The sequence below is a fragment of the Schistocerca piceifrons genome, chromosome 8 (assembly GCF_021461385.2).
Source record: "Schistocerca piceifrons isolate TAMUIC-IGC-003096 chromosome 8, iqSchPice1.1, whole genome shotgun sequence".
NCBI classification, from domain to species: Eukaryota; Metazoa; Arthropoda; class Insecta; order Orthoptera; family Acrididae; genus Schistocerca; species Schistocerca piceifrons.
Window position 1 is genome coordinate 476584892 of NC_060145.1, and position 16149 is coordinate 476601040.

General features: G+C 38.5%; 1 protein-coding gene across 3 annotated transcripts in view; it reads left to right on the plus strand.

Annotated features, from left to right (window-relative positions):
* Window positions 1-16149, plus strand: part of LOC124711580 (microspherule protein 1) — a 139938-nt gene that overhangs the window by 109205 nt on the left and 14584 nt on the right. For all 3 annotated transcript variants that reach the window (XM_047241728.1, XM_047241727.1, XM_047241726.1), the window contains one exon: window positions 6053-6268. In XM_047241728.1, the coding sequence (XP_047097684.1) occupies window positions 6053-6268 (216 nt within the window). The remainder of the gene's footprint in view (window positions 1-6052; window positions 6269-16149) is intronic.

A 16149-nucleotide genomic window follows, 5' to 3' on the forward strand; every position in this document is an offset into this window, starting at 1 on the left:
TTTAAAATTTTTGTAGACTGGATCCATGTTGAACAAAAAAGCTGTAGAAAACCAAATAGCACAAAGAAAAATAAACTAGGCAAGTTAAAATCATGTTGGAAAATTGTTCTGCAATTGGCACTATAGACTTGTGTGCAAGCAGCACCCATTAGCAGAGCTGCAGACAAACTCAAAGTGAAACCGAGCAGAGTGATGGTGTTCCATTGGTGAAAACATACTGAACTAAAGAGAGAGTAACACCAAAACACATTAATGTAGCTCTTGAAAATGGATATGTAACTCCAAAACATGCACTGAAGAAAATGAAACATGGCAGTCGAAGATGATGTATTCCTAACCTTTAAGCTACAGCCATGAAAAGCTGTTAACAAAATGCCTGGTAATAATGGTAGTGCATCAACTGACCAGTTCAGACATCGGTACTGTAACAGGCTGTTGCACTCTGTGCATGAAGTAGACTTCAGGCTCTTTTTCTTCTGATGAAACATCACTGCATTTATCAGGGCATGTGAAATTTCAGAACAAGCGATATTATAATTCTGAAAGTTCTCATCAGTTACATAAGGATCATCAGCGAGATCTGAAAACTGGAGTGTGGTCTGCAGTTAGTGCAACATGAATAAGTGGACCTATTCTTATCAATCAGAGTTTAACTTCTGATATGTATGTGAACAATACTCTGCAATCCTCTTCTAAGAGTTTCAACAACTTACAAATACATCTACAGCTAGTTTTTGCAATGCAAGGTCAAACACTGCCAATCTGTCTGCAACAACATTATGAGGTGTTTCTGGTGATAGAATACTTACCTGTCCTGCTCTTTCTCCAGGTCTACATTCATATGATTTATCCGTGATGCAAAAAATCTGTTTGTACTCTGAGCTAGGAGGCAGTATTTGCCTTGTTGTTTCAAGAATTTCAGCAGCTAAAATATGATGAGTGTTTGACAACATTTTCTGAATATGTTGAGGTGCTGTTGCCACCACAGAGGGGGGGGGTCATTTTGAGCACCTGCTGTTAACGCAATTGCTCCCTTGTGCCAACCTCTTCATCTCAGTGTAGCACTTGCAACTTATGTCCTCAGTTATTAGATGGGTGTATTCCAGTGTCCTACCATCCTGTCCTTTCCTCACCGATTCTCTGGACCCCCCCCCCCCCCCCCCCACATTTGTTACCTTATCAGTCCACCTGATTTTCAAAATTATTCTGTAGTGCCACATCTCAAATGCTTTGATCTTGCCTTTTCCAGTTTTCCCAAAATCGATGTTTCACTATCATACAACACTGTGCTCCAAACATATATTCTCAGAAATTTCTTCCTCAAATTAAGACCTATATTTAATGCAAGTAGACTTATCTTGGCCAGGAGTGTCCTTTTTGCCAGTGCTAGTCTGCTTTTTTAATTTCTTCCTTGCTGCAACCATCATGGGCCATTTTGCTGCCTAGGTAGCAGCTGTAGATATAAGTAAACTTAATTTACCCAAAGTTTGCATGAGATTACACTCAATTCAGTGAATCTCTTTTTTTTTTTTAATCCATTACACAAGCCTTGAAGTTCAACTTTTTATAGTTTGAGTCAGATGAGACACCACTATAAGGAGTCTAAAATAATTTAATTTAAGAGTGTAAAAATTGTGACTGGGGCCCTAGAATCTGCATCTGACTACAGTTAATAATGTTCCGTTGCTCTGTGTGTCACTAACTTCCAAAGAATATTAAACAATAAAACGAGGAATGTCATGGCACAGTTTCATGCAGCAGTTAATTAAAAAAATGAATAAAAAATTTAAAAAAGCACTGTGCACTCAATTACTGGAAATAAAAGTAAAATATATTTACAAATGTGAAAATCTTGGCTTTATTTGTATTAGGCGTAGATGTACTACTTGTAAGTGACGTACAAAAATTTGTGTCAGACTGGGACTCAGACATGGATTTCTCATTAATTGCAAGTGGTCGCTATCAGTGTGTGCCTTCTGGACCGTACTGAACTTCCACATGTTACACTGTCTACATTGTCCCCTACACTCATCACTTAATGCTCGCCACTTTACTCTGTATTTCCACATCAGTGACAGTGAGACTATGAGCGATCAATGTCATCAGTGTTGTTGTCTTGTGCCTGCCTTGGTATGTAATACTTAGTTGCGTGTCCAAAAGAATCAGACATAAATGATAATTTTCATATGAAAATATTTCGAAATAAATTCACAAATGTGAATATTGTGGGTTAAGTTGTAGTAGGCATAAGTATATTACCAGTAGTGATGTATGGAAGTACACATATGCCAAGATATTCACATTTGTGTTTTCAACTCATATCACTCTATAAAGGAAATGACAGTGTATAGAATATATTTTTAAATAGTTTTATAGGCACAGAAACTCATAGCATTAAACTTCCTAACAATTTTTTGTAAAAAGGAATGTTAACTGAAATAGTCCTAGTGTGGCACAACTATAGACTTCCATGTCTCTTATATGCCGAGTAAAACTACTTTATGATTGATAGATTGCTTTGGTGAGGTCCAGTGTTGCCAGTTGCAGCCAGTCACACTTTACAAGGCACTGCACATGTCTACAAAACAGGGAACACGGCTAGGATGTGGTACTAGAGAAAGAAGAACTACGGTCGATCAGCAGCTACCACTTTACTCACTGAAGGGTCGGCCAAAGAGTAATTTTAATCAGAGTACAAATGACTGACTGTCCTGTATGACCACCACTTTCGTTTCAGTCATATGGTTACTGCGTTCTCTGCAAGTCGAAGTGGTGTAGTTGTTTGGAAGTTCTTCGATGAAAATATGCAACAATGTTGTCCACAAATCATTAATAAAAAGAATTTTTCTCTACTTGTCACCTTCCTTCCATCACTCAACAACAAGTTGAAATTAATATTTTCCTAACTGTGGGAAATCTAGGATGGAATAACAACATTATGAAGAGAAGAAATGGGTACTCACCAAATAGAGGAGATGTTGAGTCACAACAAAAAGACTGCTGTACATTTAAGCTTTTGGCTAAAATGCTTCTTCTAAAGTAGATGACACACACACACACACACACACACACACACACACACACACACACACCTCATCCACACATGACCATTGTCTGTGGCCACTGAGGTCGGACTGCACACAGCAGCTGTGCTTGATGTGAGAAGCAATCTGTGATTAGTGGTCGTGGAAAGGGGGAAGAGGATAGCAGGGTAGGAGCTGGGGGAAAATGTATATCTGTTTGTGGGAGCATACAGGGATGTCATGGGGACAGGGTAGAGCTGCTTGGTGCAGTTAGGTAGTTTGAGTGAGGCAGGGAGGGGGTGGGAAAGGAGAGAAGGAGAAAAAGACTAGTGGGTGCACTGGTGGAATAGAGGGGTGTGTAGTGGTGGAGTGGGAGCAGGGAAGTGGATAGTTGGATGAAGGACAGGGACTAGCAAAGGTTGAGGCCAGGGGAAGTCTACAGGAACCTGCACAGTTTAGTTCAGAGAAGCTGATGTTGGTAGGACGGATCCATATGGCACAGACTATGTCATAGAGATGAAGAACATTTTCTTGGGCAGCATGCTCAGCAGCTCGATGGTCCAGCTGTTTCTTGACCACAGTTTCTTGGTGACCATTCGTGCAGCTTGCTGGTCATTGTGTCCACATAGAAAACAGCACAGTGGTTGCAGTCTAGTTTGTAGAGCCACATGCTGCCTTTGATGGGATATGACATGCCTGTGACTGGACTGGAGTAGGTGATGGTGGGAGGGTTTATAGGACAGGTCTTACATCTAAGCAGGAATATGAGCCTTGAGGCAAGAGGTTGAGATCGTGGGTGGAGTAAGAATGGACAGGGATGTTCTGTAGGTTTAGTGTGCAGCAGTATACCACTGTGAGAGGCTTGGGAAGGGTAATGGTAAGGATTCTCCTCATTTGAGGGCACGACTAGAGATAGTCAAAACCATGGTGGAGAATGCGATTTACCGCGCGGGGTTAGCCGATCGGTCTAAGGTGCTGCAGTCATGGACTGTGCGGCTGGTCCCGGCAGAGGTTCGAGTCCTCCCTCGGGTATGAGTGTGTGTGTGTGTGTTGTCCTTTGAATAATTTAGGTTAAGTAGTGTGTAAGCTTAGGGACTGATGACCTTAGCAGTTAAGCCCCATAAGATTTCACACACATTTGAACACATTTTGAGAATGTGATTCACTTGCTCCAGTCCTGGACGGATATGAGTCACAAGGGAAGTACTGCTTTGCAGTTGGACAGTAGGAATGTAAGTGGTGGTAGATGACTGGAGAGACAAGCAATGGGAGATACGCTTCTGCACTAAGTTGGGTGGGTTATTTCGGTATGTAAAGGCCTCAATGAGAACTTTGGTATATTTGTAGTGGGTCAGCTCATCATGTGATGACCATGGGTGGCTGGGCTTTATATACAATCTGTCTCATACACTCTCCCACCTCCTCCTCCTCCTACTACTACTACTTCTACTTCTACTTCTACTTCTACTACTACTACTACTACTACTCTATTCCAGTTCAGTCACAGGCATCACCTATCCACCAATGGCAGGGTTACCTGTGAAAGCGGTCATGTGATATAAAACCTAAGCTGCATTCTATGTGGGCATGACAACCAACAAGCTGTCTGTCTATATGAATGACCACTGACAAACAGTGACCAAGAGAGAGCTGGGCCACCCACTTGCTGAATATGCTTCCCAACAACACATGCTTCACTTCAAGAACTGCTTCATAGCCTGAAGTACCTGGATCCATCGTAACAAAACCATCTATTTTGAATTATGCAGTTGGGAACTCTCCCTGAGATGTCTCCTACATTCCCATAACCCCTTGCCCTCAAACTTCACTAATCCCTGTCCTTCACCTATGCATCCCCTTCCCTGCTCCCACTCTTCTCTTCCACCAATGCACCCACCCACTCATCATTTTCCCCTCCTTTACTTCTCTTCTCTTTTACCACTTCTCTGCATGTTCCCACAAGCAGCACTGCACCTTCCCCCACTCCTATCGTACTATCCATCCCCTCCCCACTACAAACTCCTCTTTATCCCACCATCACAAATCGCTTCTCTCATCAGGCGCAGCTGCTGTACGCAGTCCAGCATCGGCAGCCAGAGATAATCTAATGTGTGTTTGACTTGTAATTATGAGAGTGGGTGTGTTTTCTACTTTAGAGGAAGTCCATTTGGCCAAAAGCTTAAGTGAGTAGTATTATTTTTGTTGTGTCTGTCTGTTACTCAGCGTCTTCTCTGTTTGATGAGTAGCAAGCTACTCTTTTCATAATACTGTGTTAATATTATCCTAATTTATGTTTGAAATTGATATTTTACTGGGAATAAAAGAAACAAATGTAACTGGCCCATTACATAAAAATGCAAAGATTCCTTCATTATAATTTTGTGGCTTTAAGTTTTGAGGTAGATTCCTTTTAAAGACGTTCTTACAAAATATAATATCTTGCCTGTTTGTACTAGCTCTTGTACCTTGAGGTAGCTTATTTTGCAATTAAACAATGGGAAATTCAGGATGTAATAACAATAATATTATTTCTGAATTAAAGTTTTTTGGATGAATTGTTATAGAAAATTGTTACAATCAGAAATAATATGCACGGTGATAATGTTATTGTAAATGTGCAAAAGTTCTAAACAAGGAAAAGAACTGATCAGCTCAGCAAAATGAGTTACGCGTAAGTTCTAAACAAGGAAAAGAACTGATCAGCTCAGCAAAATGAGTTACGCGTTTTTGTGTAATGGTTTCTGTTGCAAGCAACAGAACACTTTCGTTTACTCTTTTATCTCTGTATCTCCATTTAAGAAATTCATAGTAGATGCTTATCTTTTTCATGTAGCTGGCAGGCGGATGATGATGATACAAACTTTTTTTTTCTCTCCCAGAATGCATAGTGTTCATTTTCAGATTTCATGTGTGCTTTGGGGGAAGCGTAGATGAAAGCAAATATCCAAATCAGAACCCAGCTATCTGTGAAGCTATCCTCAGGAAAGTCACAGTATACAGTTGATTACAACAGTGTATTTACTTTGCAGATTACAATGGGTCGAACAACGAAAGACAGCAGTGTGGACGTAGATCTTTCGTTGGAGGGCCCAGCGTGGAAGATATCTCGACGACAGGGTACCATTAGGTTACGGAACAATGGAGATTTTTTCCTGTCTAGTGAGGGGAAAAGGCCGATATACGTCGATGGCAGACCGATACTTGCAGGCAATAAGTATCGACTGAACAACAATTCTGTTATTGAAGTGAGTTACTTGGATGTTTCAAATAAAACCCCTTTTAGTCTTTAAAAACTTGTATCATCCTATCACATTTTGATTTCAGTTTTGTGTGCGCTTTTTGTTAGTCTGTTTATACTCAGTTATACGGTACAGATTTTAATATTTAAATGTAACTTAACAAGAGGTTCAGTCTGATTAGTAAAGGTGCAGCACTGATTACAGATAAATAGAATGCACCCTTTTAAATGATGAAATAAATAAAAATAGAATACTTATTTTCCTACTCAGTGTTATTACCAAGAGCTGTTTCATGTCTCGTACAGGACATACTCAGTAACTGATAGAAGGTACTCGGACTGACTTTTTGTATCTTCATTTGTGCTCTGCATTCACTTTAAAACACATGGCAGATGCTACTTCTCTCTTTTTTTCATGTATCTTTTCATACATTCATTTCATTGATCCATTGTGGGTGCTGTTATTAGTCTAATTTTATTTTCATGGTTTCTGTGGTAACATTAAGTGCATGGCTGAGTAATGTTTATAGATTAGACCTTCTGAAGGTATTAAGTGTGCAACATTTGACTGTATCAAGCAGAATTGGTACATTGGTAAGACACTGTACTTGCCCCTAGGGGGACAATAGTTCAAATCCCAATTAGGCCATCCAGAAGTTTTTCTTCAGTCCTATAAGGCAAATGTTGGGATGGTTACTTTGAAAAGAAAACAGCCACTTCCCTTTCACTATCCGAGCTAGTTGTCCATTTCACATTGACACCATAACTGACAAGATGTTAAACACTATCGACTTTCTCTTACTTCAGGTATTTGCCATTTCAAATTATGTACCATCTCCATTACATTCTTCTGTGATACGGACAAGACAGACCATTCATGCTAACCTTCTTTGTATACTCTGTGACATTTGTTAGTCCACTCTGATGTGAATTTCGTACACATGGGTGGTATTCCAATGTAGACCAAACAAGTCTTTGCAAACTATGTTTTTAAGCAAGTATTGAAATTTTATTGACAATGATGTTGCAGCCTTCATTCCAAATGCATCTCTCCACAATAGTCTATCCCATGGAAGCCTCTTCATTGCTGTATAACTACTGCTACCTACATCCATACTGTATTCAAATCTAGGTCTACCTCTACACACACACACACACACACACACACACACACACACACACACACACACACAAAAACAACACTTGACAATTCCTTGATGCCTCAAGATATTTTATAAATCGATCCCTTCTTTTAGTCAACTTGTGCCATACATTTCCTTTCTCTGTTAGCTTTTTCCTCATTAGATATTAAATTGTCCATCCAATCTTCGTCATTCTTCGGTATCACCATATTTCAGAAGCTTATTATAAGAGAAAAGAAGGATTAATTGTCTGTGTTTCATTTCTGTGCAAGACTTCTTCAGACAAATACCACCAATAGAATTCTTGACACTTAAATTTATATTGTAAACAAATTTTTCTTTTTCAGAAATGCTTCTCTTGTTGTCCAGAATGTATTTTATAATCTTCTTTACTTCAGCCATCTTCAGTTATTTTTCTGACCAAATAGCAAAACTCGGATACTACTTTTAGTGTCTTGTTTTGTAATCTTAATTCCCTCAGTGTTGTCTGATTTAATTAGGCTACATTCCATTACCCTTGTTTTCTTTTCCATTCTGCTCAATTGCATTTCTAAGTTCTTTATTGTCACTGGCAGAATTACAGTGTCAACAGCAAACCTTTAAATCGTTATATCTTCTCCTTGAACTTAAATTCCTTTTCCAGAATTCTCCTTGCTACCTTTACTACTTGCTCAATGCACATATTGAATATAATCTGGGATAGCCCACAACCCTGTCTCACTCCCTCTCAACCATAGTTTCCTTTCTGTGTCCTTCAACTCCTATAGCTGCAGTCAGGTTTCTGTGTAAGTTGTAGTGAAGTCTGAGGATAGATAGCCAAGCAACACGTAAAAGCAAATGAAAAGAATTTCTGAATGACAACTCCTTCTACTCAATAGATGAATTTTTAGACACATAGTAGTAACTGTAAAATAAATAAATAAATAATTATATTGTGTAAAGAAAATTTATGTTAAGGTGACATGATCCACATCATTATGAAATATCGTATTCATGATCTATGGAACAAGTATTAATGTAATGTAATGTAACTGACCGGTCTTGTATGCTTTGCACACCAGATGGAATTGTTTTGTCATGGTTGGTTCTTCCAAACATCACAATTCTGCAGGAATGGTGTCTATCATTTTCTTACATTGATTGCTCGAGGTAACTATATGTAATTTGATGCTCTATTGGCTTTTCAGAGAATGTCCTTAAATTTTATCAAGGAAATTCACTGTCCTTTATGTGGAGTGTGGGATGCTAATAAAATTGGAACAAAAAAATTAAATTTAAAAAATGTAAAATAAAATTAAAAAATAAAACTTTGTTACACTAGTCTATCATGGGTTCATGGGTGACTAGGGTGCCTAAAGAGGAGATGATTCTGAAATCTGAACAGCGATGCTGTTTCTTAGCAAAATACAGTGACAGGTGTTTCTTTGAATGGAACAATTTATCAAAATGTACTGAATTTAGTGAATCCTCGAACACAGTAATAAATTGGGAGGCATGTATAGTTTAGATGGTTACTAATCAACGCACAAATGTTAAGTTTCCTATCATATTCCCCTTCGCATAAAATTCAAAAGTTTGAACTTCATCGAATTATTGCAAAATTCAAAGTTGCCTATATAAAATTGAAGTCCTTTATGACTTCAGGTGACAAAATCCAATTACTGTCAGAAATATCTTAAATTCCAACACCAACCAACTTCCCTCTGCTTCCCTTTGCCTTCCCTCTGACACCCATGCCTCCATCTTTGCTACCCTCCCTGTTTACCTTTCCCCTGTTGCTTCATAACCTGGATTGTGAGTAACTGAATCCACTTTCCCTTCTTCCCCTTTTTTCCCCTCTCTCCTGCCTGATGAAGGAACAAAGTTCCGAAAGCTAGGCTACGTAAATTTTCTGTTCTGTTTTGTGTATCTATCAGCTGTACTGAGCTGAGGTAAATACTGGCCAGCCCCTCTATCTCTTTGTTAGTATTTGTTTCACATCTTTCTAATTTTCCATTAATCATTTTCAACCAGAGTATATCTAAGTCTCAGAACCTACCATTCTCAAAGTCTAACAATGTGTCTACACAGATTCCTGAAGAGCTGCTGTCTTGGCCAGCAGTAGGAAGGTCAAGCCACTTTATTCTTTTCCATTATTCTTGCGCTTTTGAAGAAATATTTCCCACATACAATAAGTAGAAAGGCCATAGATTTTACGTATCTTTCTTCTTACTCTTCTTTTTGGTGGTCTATCGGTGTCTCTTGCAGAGCTCTTTTAATTCGATGTTTTGTATATCCATTCTTATGGAATATTTCTTCTAGATGTACCAGCTCACTATGTAGGCCATAAGTGTCAGACACTACGTGAGCCCTGCATACTGAAGTTTTATGATCACTCATATTAATCAAAGAATGGCAGCAGCTAGAGGGCTGCAAGTATAAATCGGTATGGGTGGGCTTGCAGTAAACAGAGTGTCCTAAAAACCCGTCTTTCTTCTGTCAGGCTGAAACATCCAGAAATGATAGACAGCCAATCATTTCCCATTCCATTATAAATTTGAAAGAGCAGCTCCCTCAGACCAGGCTATGTTGTTCTTTTTTTTGGACAGTATATTGTTAGTGCTCGTCATGCTTCAAATTTCATTTCTTCAGCAGTGTCATGCTGAAGAAACGGAATGTGAAGCATGCTGAACACTAACAAGATACTGCCCACAAAAAAGCAACATATCCTCATCTGAGAGCTTCGTAAATTCTGAAACAATTTCCAGACGGCAACGCTTACTCCAGACAAAGGTAATTCCACTGGTTTGCTGCCAAGACACGTCTACATAGAGAAAATGTCCAACTTACTTGAAGACACAACATATCATAAGACTGACGAGCATCCTACAGCACGTGTTCAAAGAACGGATGTTTCACTTCTGGATGCCTGCATTATACCCAAGTATATCAACTGACGGAAGGGACACAGCTATGTTCCTCCGAGGTTATATGGTCTCCCCAACGCCTACAAAGTAATACAGAAACAAGAAAGGGGTTCAGAAGAAGACGTAAGCTATAAATCACACTTGAGGCAAATACTACAAGTGTTGACGTCTAGACCAATGGTGAGTAACGTAAATGCACCTACTTATTTGTTAGCCAAATATTTAGCCTTGTTATTGAGACCCTTTGTAGGTAAATGTGAACATCGTATCTGTAATTCAGCAGTTTTTATTAGTGGGTTAAAGACTTTGAAACTAACAGCTATAATTTATTGATTCACTGTGACGGGGGGATCCTCTGTCATTGATTAGCAGCAAGTCTGAAGAAGCCATAATCACATTATTTAAGTAAGTGTTAACCTCCACTTACTTTTTATTTTATAACCAATATTTTGAACAGTTGTTACCATGGGCAGTCCTCTCTCACCCATGGTAGCTAATATTTATGGAGGATTTTGAAGAAAGTTCAATCAAATTATAAAGAACGTAGCAACCAGTCATTGAAACGTAATTTATTTATCTTGTTGCAAATTGATTTCGAATGATACCAGTCATCGGTGCATTTTTCTAACTGATACATGCCATAAGTACTTTTCTAACCGATACATGCCATAAGTACTTACGGCATGTATCGGTTAGAAAAATGCACCGATGATGACAGATATCAGTCGAAATCGATTTGCAACATGATAAATAAATTACGTTTCCATGACTGGTTGCTACATTCTTTATAATTTTATATTCCATGGTCGCTGTACAGGAAGGGAACCTTATGGAGCCCAACATTCAAAAGTTCAATTAGCTCAGCAGTTTTAGAATGGACAATATGTCGATGACACGTTCATAGTTTGACATCGTGGTGAGGACAAACTGATCCATTTTCTCGAACATCTAAGCTTCATTCACAAAAATATCAAATTTACAATGGAATGGGAAATGATTTGCTGTTTACAGTTTCTGGATGTTTTATTTGACAAAGGGAACATGGGCTTTTAAGACATTCTGTTTACTGTAATCCCACACATACCGATTTATATTTGCAGCCCTCTAGCTGCTGCCATTCTTCGCAAACTATGAGAGTGCATAAGACTTTAAGTATGCAGGGCTCATGTAATGTCTTACACTGATAGCCTACATAGTGAGTACTACTACAGTGGCATTCACCTGAAGATGGCCAGAAGACTCTGCGCCGAAATATCGTGGCGGGAAGTTACTGATATCCGGCAGTTCTCCCGTGTTTTTATGGAACAATCAGTACGCCGGGAAAGCTTTAAACATCACAGTATTACCTTTGATGCATGTTTATTTACTTCACAGTATAAAGTGTGTTAAAAAAATCTTGCAAGTGACTCATCTTGAGAATGGCTAAAAGTTGTAAGCCAGAATATCAGTTAATAATGTCCTGAATGCACTCCCAAAAAATGATAAGACTATTGGTTTTGTTTAATTATTGCATTTATGAAAACTTAATCACTGAAAAAAATCTCAAATATGAAAAACTGAACTTAGCTACTGGCCATAGATGTCAATAATAACAGTAAATCATAAACAATAACAAGCAGAAAGCACACTCACAATACCCCCTTCATCGCATCCCTGCGTTATCGCTGTCTAGTTCACATGCACTTATTCACAGGAGTTTAGAACTGTTTTTTATTTATCATCGCAGATAATGTGTGTGCCAATTCTCTTGGCTCCACCCACTCTATTTCCAAATGTTGGTCACACTAGGCAGAATGTCATCTACATCTACATCTACATCCATACTCCGCAAGCCACCTGACGGTGTGTGGCGGAGGGTGCCTTGAGTACCTCTGTTGGTTCTCCCTTCTATTCCATTTTCGTATTGTTCGTGGAAAGAAGGATTGTCGGTATGCCTCTGTGTGGGCTCTAATCTCTCTGATTTTATCCTCATGGTCTCTTCGCGAGATATACATAGGAGGGAGCAATATACTGCTTGACTCTTCGGTGAAGGTGTGTTCTCGAAACTTCAACAAAAGCCTGTACCGAGCTACTGAGCGTCTCTCCTGCAGAGTCTTCCACTGCAGTTTATCTATCATCTCCGTAATGCTTTTGCGATTACTAAATAATCCTGTAACGAAGCGCGCTGCTCTCCATTGGATCTTCTCTATCTCTTCTATCAACCCTATCTGGTACGGATCCCACACTGCTGAGCAGTATTCAAGCAGTGGGTGAACAAGTGTACTGTAACCTACTTCCTTTGTTTTCAGATTGCATTTCCTTAGGATTCTTCCAATGAATCTCAGTCTGGCATCTGCTTTACCAACGATTAACTTTATATGATCATTCCATTTTAAATCACTCCTAATGCGTACTCCCAGATAATTTATGGAATTAACTGCTTCCAGTTGCTGACCTGCTATTTTGTAGCTAAATGATAAGGGATCTATCTTTCTATGTATTTGCAGCACACTACGCTTATCTACATTGAGATTCAATTGCCAATCCCTGCACCATGTGTCAATTCGCTGCTGATCCTCCTGCATTTCAGTATAATTTTCCATTGTTACAACCTCTCGATATACCACAGCATCATCCACAAAAAGCCTCAGTGAACTTCTGATGTCATCCACAAGGTCATTTATGTATATTGTGAATAGCAACGGTCCTACAACACTCCCCTGCAGCACACCTGAAATCACTCTTACTTCGGAAGACTTCTCTCCATTGAGAATGACATGCTGCATTCTGTGTGTGTTCTAATGTTCCCTTCAGATCTGAAAATCTGCAGTTCTTCATCCACATTGTTCAGTTGTGGGGGAAACCTTTTAAATACAACATGTGAAAAATAGTGGATACTTCTCCAAAGAATCATTAAGAAAATGTTGTCTCGATATTTCTGTTCACTTACAGAATGCTGCAGTTCTTTTTGGTTTACCAATGTTCTTCACAAAATCCTGAATGTGATGCTGCTGAGAAAGATTCTTATGATTTTGAACTGTCCAAATTCACTGATTATTTGATCCTCCTGTGGTAATAACATTTACCTTTCATCAGAGTTCTGTGTTGGACATTGTGTGCACTGTTTTGTTACAGCTGAGTGACAGTTTGTCTTGTGCAAGACACAAGCTAACATTATCCAATACTTTGATAAATCACTTACATTGCATTATGTATGTTTGGCAGTGAAATTTGTCATCAGAAAATAGAAATTATTTTGAATAATATGTTATATTTAGTGGCAGATCATTTTGCAGTACTCTGATCAGACTCAAATTTGTTCCCCATTTGTTGACACAGGAAAAGAACCTACTGCTTCGTATTTGCTTGGTATACAAATGAAATATTTTATATTGTTGTGAAACAGAAATTACTATAATTATTCCCATACTTAAGGAATTATCACTTCCCCAGGTGGTGATTGGCAGTGTGTGTCTCTTGAAATACTTTCATCATGCACTAGCAGATTATTCTCTGCTCTACATATTTAATCTACATGGCACATCAGTTTCCATCTTTTTAGTCCAGCCTTCATCATAAACCAGACCATGCTTTGCCTGTGCCCATTGGTATCATAACTGATACTTTAATTTCTCCATCACATTTAAACTACAAAATTTTACCATACCATAAATAAAATGTTAGTATCATCTTATCTTGAAAACAGTTATCCAAACTGTATTCAGCAGAAAACATAATGGGGACTTTTTTACGTTCAGAAATGTATGTGAAGGAAGAGGTCACCATCATATTAAGAAAAAAGCACCAAGTACAGTGATTTCTGTCACTTTTTTTTAGTTGGATACCATTGATAGTTGGTGATCCTTCCACGTCTAGAGACAGTGTCCTATCCCAGGATCATGGTTGTGTCCTAAACCTTCCTTTAATCAGAGTGATTTTGCCATTATTTTGATAGTCTTTCTACGCCAGATGCAGTGTGTTTTGAAATAGTATAACAGTTTTATTGATTGAAGTTGTGCTATGTGGTTCAGGTGTCATTAAGACTGCAATGGACCTAGGCCTTGTAGATGCATGCATGCAAGATGGCAAGGTGCTTTCTACCCTAATTGGACTGGATCTGTTACTGGAATAGATTGGAATGTTGTGCTGATAGTATTTCAGGGAATGATTAAAGTTATTTATTATTTCTGGAATATAGAAATGAGAGTAACTGTGAATTAGTATGCGTTGATGGATTGTGACAGAGGGATGCACTTAGTTTCTGAATCACTCTCTGTGATTATGACTGTGAAATTTAGATACTAGGTCAACTGTTATTCTTAAATTAGAACTTTTGTAGTCTTCTAAATATAAATATTTATCTGTTCTCTAGGATAGTAGTTTGTAGGGTACCAATACCATTAGTCCCATTTTGAAGTTCTGTCGATCGTGACCTTGATCTGTGGAAAGGAAAGTCTTTGGTTTTCTTCCTGAACCTTAATACCTCCCTTGGAACCCATTTCAGCTGTTCCTTCTCAACTCAGTGAGCTACTTTTCTAAATGTTGATCACTATATTTCAAAAGATTCCCTACAAATCTTTGTTTGTGTAAAACATCCCAACCACCAACAGTACCTGCATTTTAACAGCTGTCCAGCCTCACGTATTTCTTATCAAATAAAAAGTAGGTTGACACCGTTAAGACTTACACAAAGCTTTTGGGCACGACCTTCATCAGCAAAAGAGAAACAGAGAAACACACACCATTCATACACACAAATAAGCACTCCTCATGCACACATGATTGACAACTCCAGCAGCTCAGATCAGAATAGTATTCTGGCCTAAGGCCGGTATTACACTATCAAATTTCTTTGTCAAAGATGTGATCCAATATTCCATCCAATATATTTGACAAAGATCTTTGACGTAGCGCTAGAAGGGGTATTACACTGTCATCAAATTTTTCGTCAAAGTTCAAGATTGCTGACAACAACTTGTTATTTAACCGCAGCAGTTCTACGTACTCCAATTGCATTGCGTGCACATGCGGAAAAGAAGTGGGGGGAAAAATGGAACCTACATACAAGGTTGAAAGTCTTAAAAGTCCTGGGATTACAACTTGATAATAAATTCAGTTGGGAGGAGCACACCACAGAACTGCAGAAAGGCCTTAACAAATCTGTATTTGCAATTCGAGTGTTAGCAGACATTGGCAACATAAAAATGAAAAAGCTTGCATACTTTCATTCCATAAAGTCATATGGGATAATATTTTGGGGGTAAATCTCGAAGTCAAACAAGTTTTCAAGGTCCAAAAGCGTGTAATACGTATTATTTGTGGAGTAAATTCACGGACCTCCTGCAGAAACCTCTTCAAAGGACTGGGTATACTAACTACTGCCTCTCAGTATATTTACTTCTTAATGAAATTTGTCGTAAATAATATATCTTTTTCCAACAAACAACTCAGTTCATACATACAATACCAGGAACAAAAATGATCTGCACAAGGACTTAAAAGCACTTTAGTTCAAAAAGGGGTCCACTACTCAGGAACACTCATCTTCAATAATTTGCCAGCAAACATAAAAAAATTAGTTAGAAATAAAGATCAGTTTAAAAGGAGCCTGAAAGACTTACTACTGGCCAACTCCTTCTACTCCATTGGCGAAATTTTTAATAGAAACAAATGATGTATTGTATTTATTCATACTATTAGTATTGTTATTTCAGCTTAAAAAAATCGACATGTTCCACATCCACGAGGATCTCCTCAGCACGGATCTATGGAACGAAAAACTAATCTAATCTGGGTGAAGCCGTGGGTTTTACGACGACACGATAAAAGCATTCAACAAAACTTGTTACGTGAGCTTACAG